We start from the raw sequence: 26,035 nt of genomic DNA, 5'->3' as shown, positions 1-26,035 counted from the left end.
AACAGAAACCAAGTGTCAAGTGTTAAGTTCCTCCTTGCCCTCGCAAGGGAAAGGCTAGGGTCAAGCTCTTCCAAATTTCCAAACACTAGAAATCGGACGTCTCAAATTAATTAATTATTTGTTAAAACATCTCAGTCGCCCGCGACCCCTCTAGCGCGGGCGTCGAACCAGTTCATTTCCGGTGCGACCGGGCCGGATATCGGCCCGGCCGTGGCCGAAGCCGTTGATTCCGCCGTAGCACGCTAACGCGTAGGCTCGCGCGCCCCTGGTCCGCCGGGGCTCCGGAATTCAGTTAGCGTGCTACCGCGTTGGGTACCGCGTTAGCGTGCAACCGTTGATTAACGCAACCCGCGTTGATTCCGCCGTAGCTTCTTCAAATTTTGCGGGTAACGATTTTGAGAAGTGTGTAACGATTTGAGAAGTGTAACGGTTTTTGAGAAGTGTAACAATTTTGGAGGAAGTGTAACGAATGTGAAAACGTTACAATGTGAACGTTACAAAAGTATGGTGACACCCTGTTAATGTAAATAATGGTCGCAGCCGTCCTCCTAGTTAATTCCATGAAACTTACACGCAGGTCACGATATATCTTTTAAATAGTGTATTTCCTTATTCCATGTAGGCTAAATATGTGTTTCCCACTAGATTGACTTTGCATTGTATCAAACAAAATAAGCGTAGGCCCTTCCAATTTCCCCAAAACCTCCCTTCCATTTGCCTTCCGCATTTTGGACGGTTTTCTTCAACCACCATTGGCCACGAGGTAGGGTTGGAGAAGAAAGGCGTGTCTCCACCTCGTCATAAGAGGGAAGGAGTGAACCAGCCCTAACAGCCAATCAACACCGCGGTGAGCGACCCGGTAGGCGTGCCCTCGGAGCCGGCGGCTTGATTTCGCCCGAGGTGATAAAAGCGACTGTAAGGGACTGCTTTTCCAGATGAGCAGGAGATGACTTGGAGCGGCCTTGGGAGATGAGCAAAGAGACTGCACCAAGAAGCGGTGAGATGCGAAACGCTCCAAGCCAAAGAGGAGAGGTACTCGGCAAGGAAACCAGCTTTGGAGAGACGCGCTGAAAGGAGAGAGACGGCCCCACCCCAAGAAAAGGAGCAGGTGTGCCGAACCAGCGCGCGACGCCTACCGCAGTGGATACACGACGGAGGGTTTCCCGCCAAAACCGCGAGGCATTGTGAGCTGCGGCCTCCCGACCTTGCCTCCCTCTCAAGCAATCCATCTCAAGCCTTACCTGCCTGCATATATCCCCTGTGTAAGTGTGAACGTCCTGTCCTACTCATTGTCTTGGGGTTAAGTAAAAATGAATAGTGTAAGTTAACGATTCGCTGTGTTACTGCTTCTTCCATCCATTGCTTGTGTGTGTATAATAAATCTGTTCTTCCTCCGTATTCTTCTTCTTCTTTTTCATTCTCTTGCGGTCGCTTTAGAGATTTCCCGATTGAATATCTGTGGGGCGATCTGGTCAACGTCGGGTGAAATCGGGTTTTAATCGGGGAGTAACTGTTCGGACGCGGTTAAATACACCACCGCTCGGTCAATATAACATCTAAAAGCCGCGTCTGTAACAATACGAACGCTGACACAAGTAATGCTGACACTAATTTACACCCTCACTCATCGATACACACAGTATGCAAATGTATGCCAATCCAGTAATGCCATGCAAATTCAAAACAGGGGAATGAATGCAAATCCTTTACTCAGGATAAACCATAACACAGGGTGCACAACCAAGCAAAACAGAAACCAAAGGAAAATCGCACTGACCTGTGGTGGTAAAGAATAAGTAATTAAATAAAGACAGACAGGCGCCAAGACGATGTGGACAAGACAACGCCCCACCAGATATCCCTATCTAATCCCAAGGGAGCAAAATTACAAAGGAATATTTGCCAGGGTATAAAGAAAAATAATAGGTAAAAGAAAAAGAGGGGGGGGGGGGGGGGGGAGGGTGTTTCATTCAGGCCTGTTTGAGATGATGTTCCAGTGGCCTCATCTCTGCTGCAGGCCCCAATGATTTTGCCCCACTCTGGATGTGTCCCTTATCTCTGGATGTGTCCTCAAGCTTCACTAACCAACGGACCCGAGCAATTCCTGCAACACAATGAATGAGTTTGTTGCCTCAGGTTGGCAGAGACGATAATTGATGAGGAGCAAATGCTTAGGCCCCCTCCCTCTTTACTACATGGCACCATGTGCACAGAGAGACTCTTCTCCACATCAGCCACTTCCACCCAGACGGTACCTCCCAACGGCAGCTCTTGCAGGCATCACTCAACTCCTGAAAGAGCCCTCACCTCGTCACTCGTCGTCCAGTCACTCGTCGCACAAACCGGACCACATGTCCTGTGTTCGTTCCCGCATTTTTCTCTCGAGGGAGACTGCCTTTTCTGCTTCCGTTTCACCCTCTTCCTCTTTACATTTTCTGATCGATCACTCACGAGGTTCCAGTCCATGAAATTATGTAGAGGCCTCGAAGGGGGGAAGAATGTCGATAAATAAGGTCTTTTAAACAGAAGAATAAGTTGTAATAAAAATGAGTTGTAAAAAAAAAAAAAAGTTGTAAAGAAATAAAATAAAAGGAGCTATTCTGGTAACACAGCCAACCCGGCTTTCCACATAATACACCTTAACTGGCACAGCTTCTCATCGTTACTAAGCAACGAGCCCCACAGAGCGGAACAAAGCCTCATGTCTGTGACATTTTGTTCTTGATATCACTCTTCTCTCTAAAGCTTGTGATCTGTAGTTTGTCACCTGCAGTAGGTTTTTATGCTTACTTGAAGATTTAAAAACACAGTAATTATACTGCAGTCAGACTTTTGGGGATTATAAGGAAAAATCGTTAAGAACTGAACTTCCACAATCAAGGATATCTGAATTTTACACAAACAATTTGATATAAACCATTATAACGAAATGTTTGAATCCTGAATGTCCTGTGAAGAGTGCTACTGAAACATCTCGGTATTGTGCCATGGAGGGTGAGTGTGCTTATGGATTGGGTTGGGTTGAGGGGGTGTGGATATAGCACAGGCATTGTGGGCCTATTGGCCTCCTCCTGTGTCAAGTTAACCTGGTATTCTGCTCATGGAGGGTCTATATTATTGTCCACAATATCTGATGCTGGAGATGTCTGAAGTTCACAATTTTCTCCATCATTTTCTCCATTTTGTCCATCATTCTTTCATACGTTAGCCTGCAGAGGATGCATCGATACAGCTTCACGTCCAGTATTCTCTCCATTACTTCTTCTCCAGCAGAATCTGTTAAACGGACAGATTGTGGAAATCAAGTGTCAAACTGGAAACACAATGTTATTGAAATGATGTTCGTGTGGAAAATGAAACCATCATTGATTGATTGATAAACAAATGACAACCAACATAATAGTGAAAATTCCTTGTTCAATTAAAAAAGAATTAACATAGGGGCAATACCCTTTGTGCTCACCTGGCAGAATAAACAGTATAGTGCACTGATTAAAGGTATTTTAAACCAATTCCCATGCTTGCTAGAAGACAGGGCAGCATGTAGAATCATACTAAAATAATCATGACTTTAAACAAACAAACAAATACCTATTCTGGGGGGGCAACCCTCCCCCCCCGCCCCCTCCGCCCTCGCACCCCGTGCACCTCCTCAGACCGCAATTTTTCCAATGCCAGGAACAAACTTTGGTACAACACGGGTGATTAAGGTTGTGGTCAAGTTTCATCAGAATTGCATGTGTAGTTTCTGAGAAGAAAGCAAATTCCTATTTTGGTGGGTCAAACCTGGATCCACTTTGACCCCCGGTAAACCCCCTTAGACCCCCATTACTTTTAATGCCGTGAACAAACTTTAGTCACAACACAACAAATATCATTTTTGCCACATATGGTCGCAATCCCATCAGCGGTTTCGGAGAAGAAGTTTCAAAAACCTTGATCTTTGCTACCCCCGGTAATACACCCCAAATGCACCTTTTCCAATCTCCGACTTCATTCCTGAAATTCCTCGTAGTGTCCACTTGCTTTATACCGTGTACCTCTCCCTCCTCCCCCAGCCCCCTCCCTTCCACAGATCAACCGACGTCCCTGTTCTCTCCCGTTGTTGTGCTTGTGTGCTTTCTTCTCCCTCCCCTTCTTGTCTCCCGCTCCTTTTATTGTATGATTTATATGTCCGTGCTTGTTTTCGTGTTTAACGTGTTAGCTCTTACAGGAACCCTGATTCAGTATACAAAAAAAAGAAGAAGAAAAAAAAGTGTTTACGGACGGACGGACTGACGGACGGACGGACGACGCGCCATCGTATAAGCTCCCCTGAACTTCGTTCCAGGTGAGCTAAAAATTGTAAAAAGTAAAGTAAAAAAAATTGTCTGTTGTTAATCATTGTGATTCGCTCTCGCTTTCTTCAAAATTTACTGATTTCAGCACAATGTAAGGCTAATAATTCAAAATTAGATATTTTTGTGTAAAGATTGCACAGGTGCATACAGTATCAATAAGGTGTATAAAAAGTGCATACAGTATCAATAAGGTGTATAAAAAGTGCATACAGTATCAATAAAATGCATGCAAAATTAAGGATAATTGGTGACAGATTTCATTATTTTTAACAAAGCAAGTGAAACTAATGATGTGTACTAGGTCCATTATTATTTATAAATTATTTTGACAATGTAGTTAAGGTCAGTTTTCCAATTTTGCAGAACACACAAAACTTTGAGGTAATATAAATAGCAGAGATCATATTTAACAGACGCACTCATGGTCCAATACTATGAAATCGACATACACTCACATGCATCGACTAAGGCTACACTGTGATTTTCGGTTCTTTATATATATATATATATATACTAGCAGGGGGGAGGGGGGCGGGTTGGGAGGAATCGGGAGAGGGAAGGGTGAGGAGGGGAGTGGAAGGGGGAGGGGAGGAGAAGGTGAGGGGAGAGGGAGGGGAGGAGAAGGTGAGGGGAGAGGGAGGGGAAAGTTTTTTTTGTTTTTTTTTTGTATACAAGATCGAGGCTCGTGAAAGAGCTAACATTAATCACACAAAAAGTCAAACCGACACACAAAACACAAAAAATAAGGGGAGCGGCAGACAAGATGGGGAGAGAGAGAGAGAGGAGAGAGGAGAGGGGGAAGGACACAAACACAACATTTGAGAGCATGGACAACGGGAGAAATGTGGGAGGGGGAGGGGTTTGGGGGAGGTGGGAGAGGTATAAAACATATGAACACTGCAAGGACTTCCAGGAAAGAAGTTGGAATAAAAAAAAGAAAAAAAGAAGTGTATCTGGGGTGAATTAGCGGGGGTAGAAAAGATCAAGGTTTTGGATGGGGGAAGATAAGAGATGGTGGTGAACAGCTGTTTTAAAGACCTGGAGAGAGGAGTGGGATTGAAGTGAGTGGGGGAGTTTGTTCCAGAGGTGGGAGAAAATGGGAATGAAAGAGTGAAGGTGAGCAGAGAGCCTAGATTTTGGCAGTTTAACCATAAGAGGGTTGCAGGCAGATCTTGTGCGACCTGAAGGAATATTGGGGGGACAGAGCACAGAGAGAGCTGGGGGAGCAAGGCCGGAGAGGAGTCGGTAGAAGACAGAAAGACCACCAACCTGCCTGTGGTGAGTGAGTGAAAGGCCCTCGGAGTTAACTTCATCGCAGGAGATTCCAATGATTCCAATGGGGTGGGTTTGACAGGCCCCTCCGTTTTGGGGGTGGGAGGGAAGGGAAGAAGGAAAAAAATTCCCGTGCAAAGAGTGCTTCATACCCTCAGTGTTGCACAGGTAAAAAAAGGGAATGTTGATACCTTTTGCCACCAACACCAGGTGGCGCTACACGGTACACATTTACATAGAGAATTTACACCCCTCCCACGGCCCCCACCCCCGCATAAGACTTTAAACAAAAAAATACCTATTTTGGGGGGCAAAATATTTATTTATGCGAATGAGGCTGCGGCCACATAGCGCATGTTACCCCCAGACAAAGTTTTATTTGTATTTGTACCCCACGTAAAGTATATAAGCGTTTATAGCTGAAGTACCCAGTGTTGCTCAAGTGAAAAAGAAACATTAACACATTTGAAATGAGGGCAAATATAATGGAAAAGCAATTACTTCCAAATCAGAATCCACCACAAATGTCAAATCATCATTTTACCTTTGCGTTGAATATATGCTGGTGAATGTGCCGTTAATCACGTTTCTGTGTTAAGTATGATGACGTTCAGGAAGAAGAAGAAGCCTTACCACCAAATTCGACCGTTTCCGGAATTGTTTGATTTGTGTTCAAATGTCTGGTGAATGTTTTGTATTTATTTATGCGAATGTGTACTTGTATATAACTGTCATGAATCAAAAAGGCTTGGGCACTATAGAGCGATTTAAAAAAAAAAATCAAATTTAGTTTAAAAAAAATAGAGCGAGTTTATTTTGTTTGTGCTGGTTATGGAGTTTTTGATACGTGCGGTGAGTGGACATGGGAAAGAAGTGGAGCTCGCCCCTGATCAGAGTTTGCCAGCGATGTTTTCATTCATGGATGACCTGACAGTGACAGTTGTCCATCCGTCCGCTGATGCAGCAGTAGAGGTACTGGGACGACTGCAAAAGGTCGATGCGGTGGGCAAGAATGGGATTTAAAGCAAGAAAGTCGAGGAGTGTGATAGTGATACGAGGAGTGGTGGATAACATGCACAGGTTTGAGCTGGGAGGGGAGGTGGTTCCATCATTGGTAGAGGCCCCTGTGAAGAGTTTGGGAAGATGGTATACAGTGGAGCTGAATGATGTGGGAAGAGTGGAGGAGGTCAGAAACAAGCTTTTGAGAGGTTTGAAGAGGATTGATGGATGTGGTTTGCCAGGTAAGTTGAAGGTATGGCGTTTGAAGTTTGGGTTGATGCCACGAGTATTGTGGCCATTGATGATGCATGATATTGCAAACGAACGAGGACGAACAAAGGCAGGAGTGACTTTCCATCGGTAAGGCTTCAAACACTGTTACTGTGTGTGTGTGTGTGTGTTTACTATGTTTGCGTGTGCTACTATGTGCGTGTTACTGTGTGTACCACTGTGTGTGTGTGTGTGTGTGTGTTTACTATGTTTGCGTGTGCTACTATGTGCGTGTTACTGTGTGTGCCACTGTGTGTGTGTGTGTGTGTGTTTACTATGTTTGCGTGTGTTACTGTGTGTACCACTGTGTGTGTGTGTGTGTGTTTACTATGTTTGCGTGTGCTACTATGTGCGTGTTACTGTGTGTGCCACTGTGTGTGTGTGTGTGTGTGTTTACTATGTCTGTGTTTGTTACTGTGTGTGTGTGTGTGTGTGTGTGTGTGTGTGTGTGTTAGTGTTACTATGTGTGTGTGTGTTACTGTGTGTGTGTGTTACTGTGTGTGTGTTACTGTGTGTGTGTGTTACTGTGTGTGTGTGCGTGTGTGTGTGTGTGTGTTCGATGTGTGTGTGTGCTACTGTGTGTGTTTACTATGTTTGTGTTTGTTACTGTGAGTGTGTGTGTTACTGTGTGTGTGTGTTACTGTGGGTGTGTGTTACTGTGTGTGTGTGTGTGTTACTATGTGTGTGTGTTACTGTGTGTGTGTGTGTGTTACTATGTGTGTGTGTGTTACTGTGTGTGTGTGGGGGTTACTGTGTGTATGTGTGTGTGTGTGTGTGTGTGTTAGTGTGTTACTGTGAGTGTGTTACTGTGTGTGTTACTGTGTGTGTTACTGAAACTGAACGAAACTGAATGAAACTGTCAGCTGAAGGAGCAAAATAATGTCATTGTCTTACAGAATGGTTTATTAAATTGCAGAAGGATAGCCTGGTACTTGGTAAGCAGTTTGTGAGTGCAACTTCCATGGGATAGGGTGTCACTCCACTGCATCAGCATAGGCCATTGTACCTGCGATCGATTTTTAAAATTCGCTCTCGATGATGGATCCAGATTGCGTGTATCATATTCCCGTCAGGAAGCGATTCATTGTTACCCGGCAACGCCGGATACTTTTGCTAGTATATATGTTGGAACCCATCTGTGGATCGGTCCCATCGGCCGATGGGTCTGACCCATCTGTGGATGCACGAGAAATGACAATGCAGACCCATCGGCCGATGGGTCTGCGCCATCTGCGGATGTGTTGTTCACCTTGAAGGAATGTGTTGACAGAATGGTGCTCTTCAATCAGGTACACAGTCATTGGAATTACATGTGGTAGGAATTTAACAGAGATGATTTTTAAATGTTTTATTATCTATTTCTACCCATCTATTTATACATTTTGTCAATATATTTTGTAATTAACAGATACATGGCAGTTTTAGTAAAGCTTTACTGATTATTTGATTATTATTATTATTTTTATGATTATTATTATTATTATTTATTGATTGGCAAATCTTTGGCAATTGGCAAATATTATTGGCAAAAATGATTAATTTTTTTTGCATACAAAGTCGAGGCTCATGTAAGAACTAGCATAATTATATAACATACAATAAAGGGAGCAGGTGACAAGAGGGGGGGTGGGGGGGGGGGGAGAGGGAAGCACAACAACAGTAGGGAACAGGGACATCGGGAGATCTGTGGAAGGGAGAGGGTTGGGGTGGGGTACACGGGGTACCCGGGATAAACAAGATGGACACTACAAGGATTTTCAGGAAAGAAAACAGAATTTGAAGGAGGTAGATTTGGGGTGTATTTGGTTAAATTTATTTTTTGGTGTGTAAAACATAATTTATTTGTTTTTTAAGGTCTTAATGTTAGTATGATTCTACATGCTGCCCCGTCTTCTAGCAACCATTGAAATTGGTTTAAAATACCTTTAGTCTGTGTAGTGTAGTGCTTTATTCTACCAGGTGAGTGCCTTGCGGCAAAGTGCCTATTTTTATATAACTACATGAGATACCTGTTCTATGTCACAGAGTATGTGGTGGGGGGGGGGGGGGGGGGTAAGAGGGAGTGGGAAGGGGTGTGAGGGAGTGGGGAGCGGCTGATGAGGGAGTCTGGCAGGGGTTGGTGAAGGTAGAGTGGATGGGGGAGGAGCCGTGGGGTTAGAAAGTGGAATGGGGGAGATACCTGGTCGCCCAGGTGAACCTGTGTTTGGCAGTGGGGTTTGGAAGGAGTGGGGTTGTGAGGGGTGCTGGAAAGTCAAAGTGCAAAACCATCCTGAAGGAATTGTCACACTTGATACCAATTGAGAGTCCCATGGGTCAGATGGTGTGGCCGGTGAATCAGAACGACACACACACACACACACACACACACACACGCACGCACGCACGCACACACACACACACACACACACACACACACACACACACGTAATATGAGTTGTGACAGCATGTATCATATCAGTCAATCAACCCTTACATATGGAGAATAGTGCAGAGGGGAAGAGGGACATTCTGCCATTATTGCTTACATGATAAATAGATGGTATGGTGTTTTAACCGACAGGTTTTCTCCCCTATCCTCCCTACCCTTCTCTCCCCCTTACCCTCCTTTTCCTTCCCCCTCCCCTCACCATCCCACTACCCCTCCCCTCCCCATCCCCTTCCCCCTTTTACTTTCGTCTTCCCTTGCCCCTATCCACCAACACCCCTATCGTTCTTCCTCCCTCTCCTACCCTCCCCCCCATCCCTTCTACCTCCCCTTCTCCTCTCTATCCCTCCCCCTCTTCCCTTCCCTTCCCCTCCTCTCTTCTCCTCTCCCCCTCTCTTCATTTTCCCAGCACAAAGCGACTCTGCGTTGCCCGGCAACACCGGGTACATTTCCTCGTTGTTAGTAAAGAAAAGGACCAAGATTGTTCTGGATTTAGTTCAAGACGTCCTCATTAATTGTTCTCACTTGTTCTTATGTCTGCAGTACAACAGGGCACCAGCAACAGCACCAATGATGACAAGAGGCACGACTACACCAGCAACAACGTGAGTTGATCTCTTCCGAGGTGGTGGTGGTGGTGGTGGTGGTGGTGGTGGTGGTGGTGGTACTGTGGTTCCTAGAGGAACAAAATAGGAAACAGAACAAGTTCAAAATCACCATTCATGTCATTAGTTCATTACCGGTATTGTTATTATTCATATTTTTATTATGGCCAACTTACATTTTCACAATTCACATTGATTGTTAAAATGACAAGTATTGTGGATTGCAAAACATCGGTTACAAGAAGACGTTCACCTGTAATCACGAGATTCACCAATATGTGGTCATCGTCAAAAGGAATAACGGTACCAGGATAGATCCATTCACACTTGTACATTCCTGAATCGTTGAGGTGAAGATCCGCGATTGTAATGGATCCGTCTCCTTTCGTATAATCTCCAATGAACTCCACTCGTTCATTGGAACGCAAAACATCGCCATCAGTGTAGTGGATGATAATCTGTGGACGCTTAATCACAAAGACAGGAGGAGGCGATATTTTTAAACAACAGATACAACAACAACAAAAGTGTTGTTAGCAAACCATCGATGACTGGAATCAGTTTTATGATTAAGTGAAACACGGAACTTTCAAAATGGTGTATGAATGCTAAATAATGAGGCCTTTTGCGCATGCGCTGTGAGGTTCGCAGCCATTCGCCTCAGCTCGTAAGTGCCGTGATTTTATAAAGTGACTAGCAAAGGTACCCGGCGTTGCCCGCGTTCCAAATATGTAGAGAGTAAATGACTTGACTTATAGCATGTTGTATGTAATTATATGTACATAACATAAGAACTTGCTATAATTAAGTCATTCAAGTTAGAAAAGAGTGAGTGAGTTGGTGATTTAGGTACAAGTTCAATCCATTTAAGGACTATATCTCAGAACGGGCCACATTTGGTGGCTTCACGAATTTTTGCTGCTACCTGGGATTGGAACGCGGATCGTCTGCGGAGCAAGCAAGCACATGATCCACTGGGCCACCAGCGCTGCCTAGGTAAAATATTAACAGACGTGTATTTTAGTCAGCAAGAGTTCTGTGGTAGACAACATTTCTTGTTCTGTCGTTTGGTGCTCTGATGAAAAGATGTGTGCTTGCCCCAACACGTGAGCATGCAACGTAGAGTTGACCATGAGAGAAACATGGACTTGTCAGTTCAACTCCAGCAACCTTGAGAGACTGTCCCTGAGACTTGTTGATGGTCATAGCAAATGATAGTCTCACTGGAAACTGAAGGCGCTTGAACTGAAATGGCATATCTGTTGGGATGATGGGAATCCATGGAATAAAAACATCCTCTCCCTTGGCACAACCAGTCATAATGGTGGCTTCGATCACATGGGGCATAAGAGTTTTGACAGTGAGTCTTGTACCGTTACAGAGTTTTGGTGCATCCAAATTTCGTAGCAACATAATGGGGGCTCCCACTTTCAGTTGCAGATTGTGAGGTGGAACGCCAGCGAGCTGAAGAGAGTTTGGAAACTCTGTTGGATAGTTGACAGCATCGTCAAGATCAACTACAGTGTCAACTGACTTGTACCATGTGGATTGGTCTGGTAGCTGTTGAATGATGGTGGCATTAATATCCTGCACAATGTCATTTTTGGGAGCAAGGATGGCACGTTCACAAAGCCACTCATGGTTTTTATAATTCTGTGAGAGGCTAGGATAAACCTTTAATAGCATTTCTTCAGATGTGTTGATGATTGTTCCACAATTTTGGGGTATTGTGACATCTCCAGTCTCAGTGTCTACTGGTAGCTGACCATTGCCCAGTTGAAGCAAACCTTTGGAAACTGGCCTGCTGAGACATCTCTATTAAGTGCAACCCTCATGTTGGTAGAAAGATGGAGTTTTTCCACTCGTCTCCAAATATAGGATTCTTTGAGGCATGCTCTCAACTCATCAGCAGGTGTACCCTTTGGAATGACTGGTAGAGTTTGCCTGAAATCTCCAGAGAGAAAGAGTGTGACTCCACCCATGATTTTAGCGTTACCTCTGAGATCCTGTAAGGTGCGATCGAGAGCCTCAAATGCAAGTCTGTGAGACATTGTGCACTCATCCCATACTATCAGCTCGGCCTGCTTTAGGACCTGTGCCTGTCCAGATCCTTTGCCAATATTACACACAGGACTCATTGTGGGCCAGGTTGAGTGGCAGCTTAAAAGCAGAATGAGCAGTCCTGCCACCTGTGAGCAAAGTTGCAGCAATTCCAGATGAGGCCACTGCCATAGCAATCTGCTGTAGTGAACGAACTTGTGCCAAAATCAAGTTGATCAAAAACGTTTTGCCTGTTCCACCAGGGGCATCAAGGAAAACAATTCCACCCGAGTCAGATGTCAACAATTGTTTGATCCTTGTATGAGCTTCTTTTTGATCTGGAACCAAGAGTGGTTCATTTTGGTGGACATACTGTTGCAGCTGTTGAATGTCATAGGTGGTTGCCTGAAGCATCTCTCGACTGAGAGTTGCAGGTTCAGTTCGTACAGGAGCAGGCAGTCCACACTGTTGAAGATCCTTGCCAGCCATGGACTGTACAGTATTTTCAATGAGTACCAATGCTTGGTTGTGCATGGCAGCGGTAAACTGCAGGTTTGGGTTTTTTGACTCTTGTTGTGCTTGATACAGTATGTCTTCTGTCATGCTGTCCTGGTGATTATGCCAAAGTTGCTCAGGATTGGATGGTGAACAGGCACAGATAATGATAGCAAAGAGGCTCCTCATCTTGCTTGGAGAATGCGAGACTGCAGCCTCTTCCAAGGTACTGTTCCAGTGTGCATCATCTTCCAAGAGACCTCTTCTCAGGCAAGCTTCACGGTATGTTGCACAGACATATCCAGCAACTGTCTTGAGATCCTGGAATGAGGTTCGACCATGAATGTTGTGCAGGAGGAGTCTGAGATAAAAGCACTCAGAGTTGCTGCGATGAACAGTGTAGACACGACCTAACACTTGACTGGATCTGATGTGAGGGTGTCCAGGGATTGTTGCACCTTGCTTTCTTGGCTGAAATGCCTTTTTCCCTTCTTGCCAGGTGTAATATCTGGGCACTTCACAGTAGAGAAGACTTCTAGCAAAGGAATCCTGTTTGCACAAATCAAAGAATGCAGTTAGTTTGGTCCTAGGTGGCTGCTGGGCTCGCTGCAGCGCGGTTTCTTCTGTGAAGTAAACTCTTTCCCCATTTTCCAAATGGATCTCAAGATGCATAACACTGGGGGTATGTCTCGCTAAATCGGCCGCTTTTCTAGAAGTTGTTTGGGCCGGAGTTTCTGCAGCCCTGAGTGCTGTCTGCCTGGTCTGCTGTGCAGCAATTCGCGCTTGTGGTTGAGCAGGAGTTTGAGCTGATCTCAGTTGTGTCTGTCTGGCTCGCTGGGCTGCAAGTCAAGCTTCTCTCTCTGTTGAGGACTCTCTTTGTCTCTTTTGTTGTACTTGTATTGCATGTGCATCTGCACTTGCAGAACGTTGCCTCTTAGGTCCCATTTAAGAGTTACTGAGAAGTGATTGTCTGTAAGAAAGGAGAAAAATACAAATGTATTGAAACGTTAGTGTTGAGTAGTATATGACACCACTGAGTGAAAAACAATATGCGTATTGACTGAAAAACATACACCAAAATAAATATAACTATATCTTACCTTTTGTACTGACAATACAAGTATTTCTAAACATTATTGCAAATGGCTCTGAACAATCGCCTACTGAAACATCCCATGAGAGAGTATCCTAGGATGAAATAGCCTTGATTTGGAGGCAGTGCAGAAATGTCAAATTTGGTCCCCAGGGGGTGTGGGTCGGGGTGGGGGTGGTCGGGTTTTTTTTGTTCATCAGTGATTCTGTGGTGCATGGGGACCCTCGTGCCAAATTTGGTGAAGATCCGTTGAGACATGGCATATTTGGTCCCCGGGGGCGGGGGGGGGGGGGGGTGGGGTGGGGGGCGGTGGAATTTTTTGGTTCATCAGTGATTCTGTGGTGCATGGGGACCCTCGTGCCAAATTTGGTGAAGATCCATTGAGAAAAGGCAAATTTGGTCCCCAGGGGGGGGGGGGGGGGTGGAGGCAGAGCCGTAGATAGGGAGAGTTCGGTCAACCCGGTTTCAACTTGTCTGCCCAATGATTGGTTAAGCGCTGTCATGTGATTCACAGGTGCCATGTTGTTACCCAACCTCTGTAACTAGCAGAACGCGCATCGCATTGCATACATTCGCTTAGTGGAAGTTGGGATGGATGAGGGGAAGGAGGGATGGATGAGTGGAAGGAGGGATGGAGAATGAGTGGAAGGAAGGATGGAGAATGAGTGGAAGTAAGGATGGATGATGAGTGGAAGTTGGGATGGATGAGTGGAAGTTGGGATGGATTTTTTATTTATTTATTTATTGTATACTGAATCGAGGCTCGTGAAAGAGCTAACATTTATTTCACAAACAAATCAACCAGACAAACAAAATATACAAAAAGAGGGAGCGGAAGACAAGATGGGGAGAGAAGGGGAAGCACACAACCACAACATTTGAGAGCAGGGAGAAGTGTGGGAGGGAGAGGGCTTGGGGGCAGGAGGCGTGGGAAGGGGGGGGGGGGGGGGAGAGGTATAAAACACAAGGGGACCGAAATTAGCGGTGGTAGAAAAGCAAGGTTTTGGATGGGGGAGGATAAGAAATGGTGGTGAACAGCTGTTTTAAAGACCTGGAGGGTGGAGTGGGATTGAAGAGAGTGAGGGAGTTTGTTCCAGAGGCGGGAGAAAAGAGGAATGAAGGAGTGAAGGTGAGCAGAAAGTCTTGATTTTGGCAGTTTAACCATAAGAGGGTTGCAGGCAGATCTTGTGCGACCTGTAGGAATATTTGGGGGACAGAGCCCAGAGAGAGCTGGGGGGCAAGGCCAGAGAGGAGTCGGTAGAAGACAGAAAGACCACCAACCTGCCTGCGGTGAGTGAGTGAAAGGCCCTTGGAGTTAGCTTCATCGCGGGAGATTCCAATGATTCTGAACGCTTTGGTTTCAACAGCGTGAAGACGGGCTAAGTGTGAGGCAGGAGCACCAGACCAGAGGGGAGAGCAGTATTCCATAGAGCTGCGGATGAAAGCCTTGTATGTGGTGTGGAGCTCAGGTGTGCCAAGGAAGGACTTCGCACGACGGAGGATGCCCAGTCGGCGACTGGCTTTGGAGGCCAGATTTGAAATGTGGTTTTCCCAGGAAAGATCATGGCAAATAGTGAGACCCAAAAGCTTGAGTGACAGAACTTCTTGGAGAGGATTATTCAGAAAGTGGATGGAGGGTTTTCCAGTCGGTCTTTTCGGAGAGACATCGTAAGAGTGTGAGATTTATCAGGATCGAAAGACATGTTCCATTTGTTTGCCCAGTCTGTGATTTTGTCCAGGTCCGCAGAGAGTGAGGAGGCTGCAGACTGCCGATCTGAGGGATGAGGAATGGAGCGACAGAGAGTAGAGTCGTCAGCAAAGAGATAGAGAGGATTTTCAAGAGAGTCAGAGAGATCATTGAAGAAGACCAGAAAAAGCACAGGGCCCAGAACACTACCTTGGGGAACTTCAGCCTGAACAGGAAGAGGAGATGAGAGAAACCCATTCAGGGCCACACGTTGACTACGACCAGAGAGGAAGTCCGCCAGCCATGCGTGGAGATTTCCATGGATACCAAAGGAGGAGAGTTTGGTGAGCAGAGCAGGGTGCCAGACCGTATCGTAGGCACGTGAAATGTCAAGGGAGACAGCTCTAATTTCCTGTTTGGCATTGAGGACCTCCATCCATTGTTGAGAAAGCAGAAGCAGCATGTCCAGAGTAGAGTGACCAGGTCTGAAACCAAATTGATGATCAGAGATCAAGCCATTGGAGAAGAGGAAAGATTTCATATCTGAAGCAATGATGGATTCCATGACTTTGCTGATAATTGGGAGAAGGCTGATTGGTCTGTAGTTGCTGGGATCTGTTTTTGCACCTTTTTTGTGCAAAGCGGTGATGTTGGCTGATTTCCAAGCAGATGGCAGATGACCTTGAGCAAAAGAGAGGGTGAAGAGAACAGAAAGAGGGAGTGAAAGAGCGGAAGAACATGATTTTAGGACCCGTGGGCTGATGCCGTCAGGACCAGTTGCAGAATCAGAGTCGAGGGTTGACAGAAACTTTTCCACCTTGTCAGGAGGAAAGGACACAGAGTCCAGGAGCAGCTGGGTACGACTGGGTACGGTGGGTACAGAGAGGGATGGGTTTGGGACACAAGATTTAGAGGCAAACACAGAGTTGAGGCATTCAGATTTTTCACGTGCGGAGTCAGCCGTTAAGCCGTTTGAGGTGAGGGAGGGGATGGAGGGGGAACAAACACCAGAAACAGATTTGCCCAGACGCCACCAGGATTTGGAAGAGGGAGACAGATAAGAGAGTTCGGTCTTGAGAACGGTGAGATATTGTTTCCTGGCTCTCCTGAGGGTGGACACACACTTGTTTCGGGCTTTGTGAAAGGAAATGAGATTTCCTTCCGTTGGATTTGCTTTCCAGGAGACGAAAGCAAGTTGTTTCAGGGCAACAGCCTCACCACAAGATTCCGTGTACCATGGACGGGAGGAAGGGTATGACAACTGAAGACGAGATGGGATAAATCTGTGCATGAGAGAGAGCAATTTACTTTGAAAGAATTCCCAGGATGAGTTGATGTCAGAGGCGGTAGAGATGGGAGACCAGTCCAGATGATTGATGGCTGCTTGAAGACCGTGCCAGTTGGCCTGAGTGAAATGCCAGGCTCGTCGACGCTGAGGAGGCTCTCTGAGAATGGTCAGAGAGATGTCCACTTTGACAAGCACATGATCAGATGAGCCGATTGGAGCAGAAGAAGAGCAGCAGACATTTTCAGGGAAGTTTGTCATAACCAAATCCAGAAGAGAAGATGCTCCGTTGACTGAGATCCGGGTCGGGAAATTGACAGATTGTGTCAGTCCCAGTGAGTCGCAGAAGTCCTTTGCTGAAGAGCCATGGCTGGTGAGAGCGGTACCCACACCCAGCCAACTGGCATGGTGACAATTGAAATCACCACATATGAGGAAGAGAGAGTTGGGATGGGTAGATAGAAGTTGGTCCATATTATCAGACAGCGAGATGTAGATGGAGTCATCGCTGTTTGGTGGACGGTACAACACACATATGAACAAAAGGTGGGAGCGAAGGGGAAGCCGTAGCCAAAGGTATTCCTGGGGGTGAGGTGGAGAGAGGGCAGTGGAGGGCGAGTGAGGAAGAGAGTTTTTTATAAAGATAGCAACCCCACTTCCAGGACGAGGCTCAGGTCTATCATACCGGAGGAGGGAGTAACCTGGGAGAGATACCAAGGCATCAGAGACATCATGAAGGCGGAAAGTTTCTGTTAAGCAGATCACATCTGGTTTGTCAGAAGCAACCTGTATGGAGAGATCAGTCAAGTTTGAGCGAAGGCCCCGGATGTTTGAGGTCCATACCGTTAATGAAGAGGAAGGGGGAGCATTGGGTCCAGAACAGGGGGGGGGGGGGGAGGGGTAGGGTAAGATGTGGAAGAGGAGGAAGAGGTAGGGAGAGCTGTTGAAGGTGTGTCAGAGATTTCAGAGATTTCAGAATAGCTTGGAGAAAGGGAAGAATGGGGCGGACAAAAGGTTTGATGGAGATTGGGTGAGGCACAGTGAGGTGTTATTTGAGGAGGGGGAAGAGCGAGGCAGAAGGTTGGGGGAGATGAAGGTGAAAGTTGGAAGGGGGAAGAAGCAGGGAGGATGCTTTGAGGAGGAGGGGTGAGAGGGGAGTCTAGGAGGGGAGGAGCGAGGGAGAGTCTCGGAGGGGAGGGGTGTGGGGGGACTTTAGGAGGGAGGGGAGGGAAGGGGCAAGGGGGGAGATTTGAAAGGGATGGGTGATGGGGAGGATTTGGAGGGGAGGGGTGAGATTGGATTTTGAAAAGTGTACGATTCATGGGAAACTAACATTTTTTGCAAAATGAGTTTGAGACCTTCGAGTCAAAAATACGTTTGAGTACACTGAAGGATGGGTGGAGTTCTGGATAGTTTAGGGAATGTAGAAAGGAGGAACTGTAAGAGATGGTATTATATATATATTTTGGAATGAATAGATTTGGTGAGCAAGACGAAAGCATCCTTTTGTAGGAAAATAAGAAAAGGGTGTTATAATATATGAGAGAAAATAGTTGTTCAGGGGAGAGATTATACATTTCTAACCATGTGATCGCGTGATCGCGAACGAAGAACGAACGAACAAATAAAAACAACAAATAAACGAATAAGACCTGGGAAGGAAATACTTTTTTGGGGTTTTTTTTTTTTTTGAGTAGAGATATTAAACAAGGAGGTATGGGGTGAACGACTGGGACGAAACAGAGAACGAAAATAATTGCAGCGCATTCGACGAATCGCTGAGAGAAAAACAAAACCACAAGGTCGGAGACGGTACAGTAGCCTAAGCCTACGAGTACTAGGCCGCAGAATACTCGATACGCATTAACCGACGATTGTGGATACATGTACGAAAAATTAGCACCGAAAATTTTCCAAAAGATACGCTATAGGTACATACACCGAAAGATAGATACAGTCTCGACAAAAACACAATTGAGAAAGATCACTTAGCTTCGAAAGCGTGAGCGCATGGAACAGCTTCGAAAAGACGTGACCTCGCCGTGATCAAATGAAGATGGATGATGATGAAGATGGATGGATGATTGCCGTTTGAAGGAAGGATGGATGATGAGTGGAAGGAGGGATGGAGGAGTGGAAGGAAGGATGGATGAGTGGAAGGAGGGATGGATGAGTGGAAGGAAGGATCGATGAGTGGAAGGAAGGAGGGATGGATGATGAGTGGAAGGAAGGATGGATGAGTGGAAGGAAGGATGGATGAGTGATTGATCTTCCACTCATCCATCCTTCCTTCCACTCATCCATCCCTCCTTCCACTCATCCATCCCTCATTCCACTCCTCCATCCCTCCTTTTTTTTTTCTTTTTTTTTGTGTAGAAGATCGAGGCTCATGTAAGAGCTAAGAGCATGTAAGAGCTAAGAGCGTTTGTTTTATACTTCTCCGAACCCCCCCCCCCCCTTCCGACGCCTTCTCCCCCCAAGCCCTCTCCCTCCCACAGATCTCCTGATGTCCCTGCTCTCAAATGTTGTGTTTGTGTTCTTACCCTTCTCTCCCCATCTTGTTCACCGCTCCCCTTATTATATACTTTGTTTGTCTGTTTGATTTTTTTTGTGTGATAAATGTTAGCTCTTTCAGCTCCTTCCACTCACCCATCCATCCAAATAAAAGCTCCTTCCATTCATCCATCCTTCCTTCCACTCATCCATCCCTCCTTCCACTCATCCATCCCTCTTTCCACTCATCCATCCCTCCTTCCACTCATCATCCATCCTTCCTTCCACTCATCCATCCCAACTTCCACTCATCCATCCCAACTTCCCCTCATCCATCCCAACTTCCACTCATCCATCCCAACTTCCCCTCATCCATCCCAACGTCCACTCATCATCCATCCGTCCTTTCACTCATCCATCCCAACTTCCCCTCATCCATCCCAACTTCCACTCATCCATCCCAACTTCCCCTCATCCATCCCAACTTCCACTCATCCATCCCTCCTTCCACTCATCATCCATCCTTCTTTCCACTTATCCATCCCAACTTCCACTCATCCATCCCAACTTCCCCTCATCCATCCCAACTTCCACTCATCCATCCCAACTTCCCCTCATCCATCCCAACTTCCACTCATCATCCATCCGTCCTTTCACTCACCCATTCCTCCTTCCACTCATACATCCCTCCTTCCACTCATCCATCCCAACTTCCACTCATCCGTCCCAACTTCCACTCATTCACAACTGACTAAACAATGTAAGAAACTCAGGAACATAAAAATTAACCTGTCCCTAATAGCAGTGAGTTGCATGCACGCTTGAACACACGCGCACGTGCACTTGACCTTGGGTAACAACATGGCGCCTATTGTTTAGTTGGCCAAACTCTCTCTATCTACAGCTCTGGGTGGGGGTGGGGGCGGTGGAATTGTTTGGTTCATCGGTGATTCTGTGGTGCATAGGGACCCCCGTGCCAAATTTGGTGAAGATCCGTTGAGAAATGGCGACGCTGTTTCAGAACAAACAAACAAACAAACAAACAAACAGACAAACTTTTACGCTTATAATATATATTGTGGCTCTAGGGGCATCATGTTTGATGAGCGACCCTGAGGGCAGCGCTCATGAGGCATGCACTTCACCATCGTAATAAAGGCCCTCGAACACGAAGTCATTCGGAGTTTGTATGTGGTCATTGTACCGGTTCAAATACAATACAATACATTTGGCGATGAGGATGGCTGCTTTACAGTTACCAGCTCCACCTCCTGTGGGGGACTCACCTCTTCCATGGCCTTGATGGATTTTTTTTATACTTGGGCTAAGGCTTGTGATAGAGCTGACACACACACACACACACACACACACACACACACACACACACACACACACACACACACACACACACACACACACACACACACACACACACACACACACACACACACACACACAAAACTTAACACATCCACTAAGCTTGGGGGAAGTGCCATCACTTCCCAGCATACTGGGTACAAGTGATATAACAATGCCACCACGTTTCTCACCGTACTCAGCGGGGCATTTCCTCAAGAGGAATTTTCTCACATTCACCTCACAGACGAATGACCGAAATAGTTTTTACCTCACATTCATTTTATTTGGTCTACAATTACTTTTAATAAATTCCTTGTTTGTTAAATTTTACTTTTTTTGTCCTCGTTAGCTTCTTTGTTTTGTGGGTTCGGAATAACCCCATGTGTTCCCGATCAGGTAAGACTTCGAACCTTCTCGCACGCATGAAAAGATAATCCCGCCAAGTTCGAAATACGCCTCGGAGTTAAAGCTCGTTTCGGTCATTCGTCCTCTTGGGGTCATAATCCTGGGGAAGCGAGAAAAAAAAATATATATATATGTATACAATGCCTCCCCACAGGATTCAGTTTACCAGGGCCTAGACTCTAGAGGATGGATAGGATAGACACAGATGGAATGGGATGAACCGGTGCATGAGAAAAAGTAGGCTTTTGTGGAAAGGAAATCTCACTTTTCAATCACTTTCCAGCTTTCACATCATGGCTTCTGGCTGGTGTGTTCTTTCACACTATTTATTTCCAGTAACTCTGTTATGAAGCTTCCCTCCAAAAATGAGTTAATAATTAATTTACATATTATCAGCAATATATAATTCGATTTGCTTCATCTCATCAAGTTATATATTTTAATTTCATATATAACTTATTATTAAAGTTGTGCATTTTAACTTACTGGAAAGTTGTCCACAAACAACCATTCAATATCTGTTTCATTTGACTCCACAGTGAAGTCGCATGGCAAGGTGGCCGTATCACCAACTTCCGCTGTCACCGTGTATACTTTCATTGGTTCAGCTTTGCGTGGTATTGTTGCATTCTTCATGCTTTCTTCTGTTTCATTACCATTTCCTTTCTTCATAAGTTTTTCCATTTTAAAATCATCTTCAATTTTACTCGTGTTTTTCACATTTGAATCTTCCAATTCCTTAACAATTTCGTTTTTCTTCTTTCCATCCTCATTCTGTTCTTTCTCCTCTGTTAATTGATCTTTATTCACACTGTTCTGAGATGGGTTGCCGCCACCTGTCAAATACAAATGAACACACAAAACGTTTTCAAAGATTAAAAAAAGCAAAATTGTTGATGAAACACCAAATTTTACAAAAAAACAACAAAACATCATTTTACTAACAATCATTCTGCCAGCAGAGAAATATATATATATATATATATATACAGTCACGTGAAAAAGTAAGTACACCCCATGTAAAGTTTTGACTTTTTCAACATATCTCAACATACAGCTATTTGATCTTCATTTCAACAATATTGATAAAGGTGATATAATATAACAAATATCATGAAACATTTACATTTTGTAGTCCATTGTATAATTTAAATACACATAAATGCAAATTTCGCATGTGGAAAAAGTAAGTACACCCCATGAAATGTTTTTTAAATCTTTTTAACATATGTGGACATATCAATATTTGATCTGCACTACTGGATTAATTTTGCACCATCTCTCTGGCTCCGACCTCACCCTCTTTGACCACTTAGCCATCACTATGACCATCAACATCCCCACCCCAACACCTAGGCATTATCGCACTATCAACTTCCGTAAGCTAAACGCTCTTTCACCTACCTCATTCTCATCCACCCTCTCTGAAAAAATGTCCACTTCTCCCTTCGTTGACCTCCACAACACTTCTGATCTCACTGACTACTACAACCACACTCTCTCCTCCTGCCTTGACCAGCTTGCGCCTATAAAAACCAAAAGAGTTTCTTTCACCCATTCTGCTCCCTGGTTTACCCCTGAACTCCGCCTGATGAAAACTCGTGCTCGCCAACTTGAAAGACTCCGAAATAAAACAGGTCTCACAGTTCACTCCCAAGCCTACAAGGACCACCTACAACACTACAAAGATGCCCTCTCCCGAGCCCGCTCTGCCTACTACTCTCAAATTATCCACTCTGGCTCTGGAAACCCAAAAGCACTTTTCTCTACAATAAGCAAACTCCTCAGCCCCCTGGACACCACCACCCAGTCATTCACAGTAGACAACTGCATCTCCTTCCTTTCATTCTTCCAAAGCTTACATCTCTACAGTTCCAAAGCATACCATCTCTTACAGTTCCTCCTTTCTACATTCCCTAAACTATCCAGAACTCCACCCATCCTTCAGTGTCCTCAAATGTATTTTTGACTCGAAGGTCTCAAACTCATTTTGCAAAAAATGTTCGTTTCCCATGAATCGTACACTTTTCAAAATCCAATCTCACCCCTCCCCTCCAAATCCTCCCCATCACCCATCCCTTTCAAATCTCCCCCCTTGCCCCTTCCCTCCCCTCCCTCCTAAACTCCCCCCACACTCCTCCCCTCCGAGACTCTCCCTCGCTCCTCCCCTCCTAGACTCCCCTCTCACCCCTCCTCCTCAAAGCATCCTCCCTGCTTCTTCCCCCTTCCAACTTTCACCTTCATCTCCCCCAACCTTCTGCCTCGCTCTGCCTCCTCCTCTAATAACACCTCACTGTGCCTCACCCAATCTCCATCAAACCTTTTGTCCGCCCCATTCTTCCCTTTCTCCAAGCTATTCTGAAATCTCTGAAATCTCTGACACACCTTCAACAGCTCTCCCTACCCCTTCCTCCTCTTCCACATCTTACCCTACCCCTCCCCCCCCCCCTGTTCTGGACCGGATGCTCCCACTTCCTCTTCATTAACGGTATGGACCTCAAACATCCGGGGCCTTCGCTCAAACTTGACTGATCTCTCCATACAGGTTGCTTCTGACAAACCAGATGTGATCTGCTTAACAGAAACTTTCCTCCTTCATGATGTCTCTGATGCCTTGGTATCTCTCCCAGGTTACTCCCTCCTCCGGTATGATAGACCTGAGCCTCATCCTGGAGGTGGGGTTGCTATCTTTATAAAAAAACTCTCTTCCTCACTCGCCCTCCACTGCCCTCTCTCCACCTCACCCCCATGAATACCTTTATCTACGGCTTCCCTTCGCTCCCACCTTTTGTTCATATGTGTGTTGTACCGTCCACCAAACAGCGATGACTCCATCTACATCTCGCTGTCTGATAATATGGACCAACTTCTATCTACCCATCCCAACTCTCTCTTCCTCATATGTGGTGATTTCAATTGTCACCATGCCAGTTGGCTGGGTGTGGGTACCGCTCTCACCAGCCATGGCTCTTCAGCAAAGGACTTCTGCGACTCACTGGGACTGACACAATCTGTCAATTTCCCGACCCGGATCTCAGTCAACGGAGCATCTTCTCTTCTGGATTTGGTTATGACAAACTTCCCTGAAAATGTCTGCTGCTCTTCTTCTGCTCCAATCGGCTCATCTGATCATGTGCTTGTCAAAGTGGACATCTCTCTGACCATTCTCAGAGAGCCTCCTCAGCGTCGACGAGTCTGGCATTTCACTCAGGCCAACTGGCACGGTCTTCAAGCAGCCATCAATCATCTGGACTGGTCTCCCATCTCTACCGCCTCTGACATCAACTCATCCTGGGAATTCTTTCAAAGTAAATTGCTCTCTCTCGTGCACAGATTTATCCCATCTCGTCTTCAGTTGTCATACCCTTCCTCCCGTCCATGGTATACGGAATCTTGTGGTGAGGCTGTTGCCCTGAAACAACTTGCTTTCGTCTCCTGGAAAGCAAATCCAACGGAAGGAAATCTCATTTCCTTTCACAAAGCCCGAAACAAGTGTGTGTCCACCCTCAGGAGAGCCAGGAAACAATATCTCACCGTTCTCAAGACCGAACTCTCTTATCTGTCTCCCTCTTCCAAATCCTGGTGGCGTCTGGTCAAATCTGTTTCTGGTGTTTGTTCCCCCTCCATCCCCTCCCTCACCTCAAACGGCTTAACGGCTGACTCCGCACGTGAAAAAGCTGAATACCTCAACTCTGTGTTTGCCTCTAAATCTTGTGTCCCAAACCCATCCCTCTCTGTACCCAACGTACCCAGTCATACCCAGCTGCTCCTGGACTCTGTGTCCTTTCCTCCTGACAAGGTGGAAAAGTTTCTGTCAACCCTCGACTCTGATTCTGCAACTGGTCCTGACGGCATCAGCCCACGGGTCCTAAAATCATGTTCTTCCACTCTTTCACTCCCTCTTTCTGTTCTCTTCTCCCTCTCTTTTGCTCAAGGTCATCTGCCATCTGCTTGGAAATCAGCCAACATCACCGCTTTGCACAAAAAAGGTGCAAAAACAGATCCCAGCAACTACAGACCAATCAGCCTTCTCCCAATTATCAGCAAAGTCATGGAATCCATCATTGCTTCAGATATGAAATCTTTCCTCTTCTCCAATGGCTTGATCTCTGATCATCAATTTGGTTTCAGACCTGGTCACTCTACTCTGGACATGCTGCTTCTGCTTTCTCAACAATGGATGGAGGTCCTCAACGCCAAACAGGAAATTAGAGCCGTCTCCCTTGACATTTCACGTGCCTTCGCTACGGTCTGGCACCCTGCTCTGCTCACCAAACTCTCCTCCTTTGGTATCCATGGAAATCTCCACGCATGGCTGGCGGACTTCCTCTCTGGTCGTAGTCAACGTGTGACCCTGAATGGGTTTCTCTCATCTCCTCTTCCTGTTCAGGCTGGAGTTCCCCAAGGTAGTATTCTGGGCCCTGTGCTTTTTCTGGTCTTCATCAATGATCTCTCTGACTCTCTTGAAAATCCTCTCTATCTATTCAAATCTATTCATTCCAAAAAATATATATAATACCATCTCTTACAGTTCCTCCTTTCTACATTCCATAAACTATCCAGAACTCCATCCCTCCTCCAGTGTCCTCAAACGTATTTTTGACACGAAGGTCTCAAACTCATTTTGCAAAAAATGTTCGTTTCCCATGAATCGTACACTTTTCAAAATCCAATCTCACCCCGCCCCTCCAAATCCTCCCCATCACCCATCCCTTTCAAATCTCCCCCCTTGCCCCTTCCCTCCCCTCCGTCCTAAACTCCTCCCACACCCCTCCCCTCCGAGACTCTCCCTCGCTCCTCCCCTCCTAGACTCCCCTCTCACCCCTCCTCCTCAAAGCATCCTCCCTGCCTCTTCCTCCTTCCAACTTTCACCTTCATCTCCCCAAACCTTCTGCCTTGCTCTTCCCCTCCTCAAATAACACCTCACTGTGCCTCACCCAATCTCCATCAAACCTTTTGTCCGCCCCATTCTTCCCTTTCTCCAAGCTATTCTGAAATCTCTGACACACCTTCAACAGCTCTCCCTACCTCTTCCTCCTCTTCCACATCTTACCCTACCCCTCCCCCCCCCCTGTTCTGGACCCGATGCTCCCCCTTCCTCTTCATTAACGGTATGGACCTCAAACATCCGGGGCCTTCGCTCAAACTTGACTGACCTCTCCATACAGGTTGCTTCTGACAAACCAGATGTGATCTGCTTAACAGAAACTTTCCTCCTTCATGATGTCTCTGATGCCTTGGTATCTCTCCCAGGTTACTCCCTCCTC

The 26,035-nt window shown here is 45.9% G+C and overlaps 1 protein-coding gene across 1 annotated transcript in view; it reads right to left on the bottom strand.

Annotated features, from left to right (window-relative positions):
• Positions 1 to 1,583: 1,583 nt before the first annotated feature.
• The window catches only part of LOC137436603 (uncharacterized), a 77,488-nt gene continuing 53,036 nt past the window's right edge, over positions 1,584 to 26,035 (bottom strand). The window contains exons 5-8 of the mRNA XM_078786602.1: positions 21,255 to 21,604; positions 10,165 to 10,378; positions 9,832 to 9,982; positions 1,584 to 3,276 (exon numbers count right to left, since the gene is read on the bottom strand). Coding sequence (XP_078642728.1) covers positions 3,198 to 3,276; positions 9,832 to 9,982; positions 10,165 to 10,378; positions 21,255 to 21,604 — 794 coding nt within the window. The 3' untranslated portion in view covers positions 1,584 to 3,197. The remainder of the gene's footprint in view (positions 3,277 to 9,831; positions 9,983 to 10,164; positions 10,379 to 21,254; positions 21,605 to 26,035) is intronic.

The sequence above is a fragment of the Myxine glutinosa genome, chromosome 11 (genome assembly GCF_964187855.1).
Source record: "Myxine glutinosa chromosome 11, kmMyxGlut1.1, whole genome shotgun sequence".
NCBI classification, from domain to species: domain Eukaryota; kingdom Metazoa; phylum Chordata; class Myxini; order Myxiniformes; family Myxinidae; genus Myxine; species Myxine glutinosa.
This window is presented reverse-complemented; position numbering and strand designations above follow the sequence as displayed.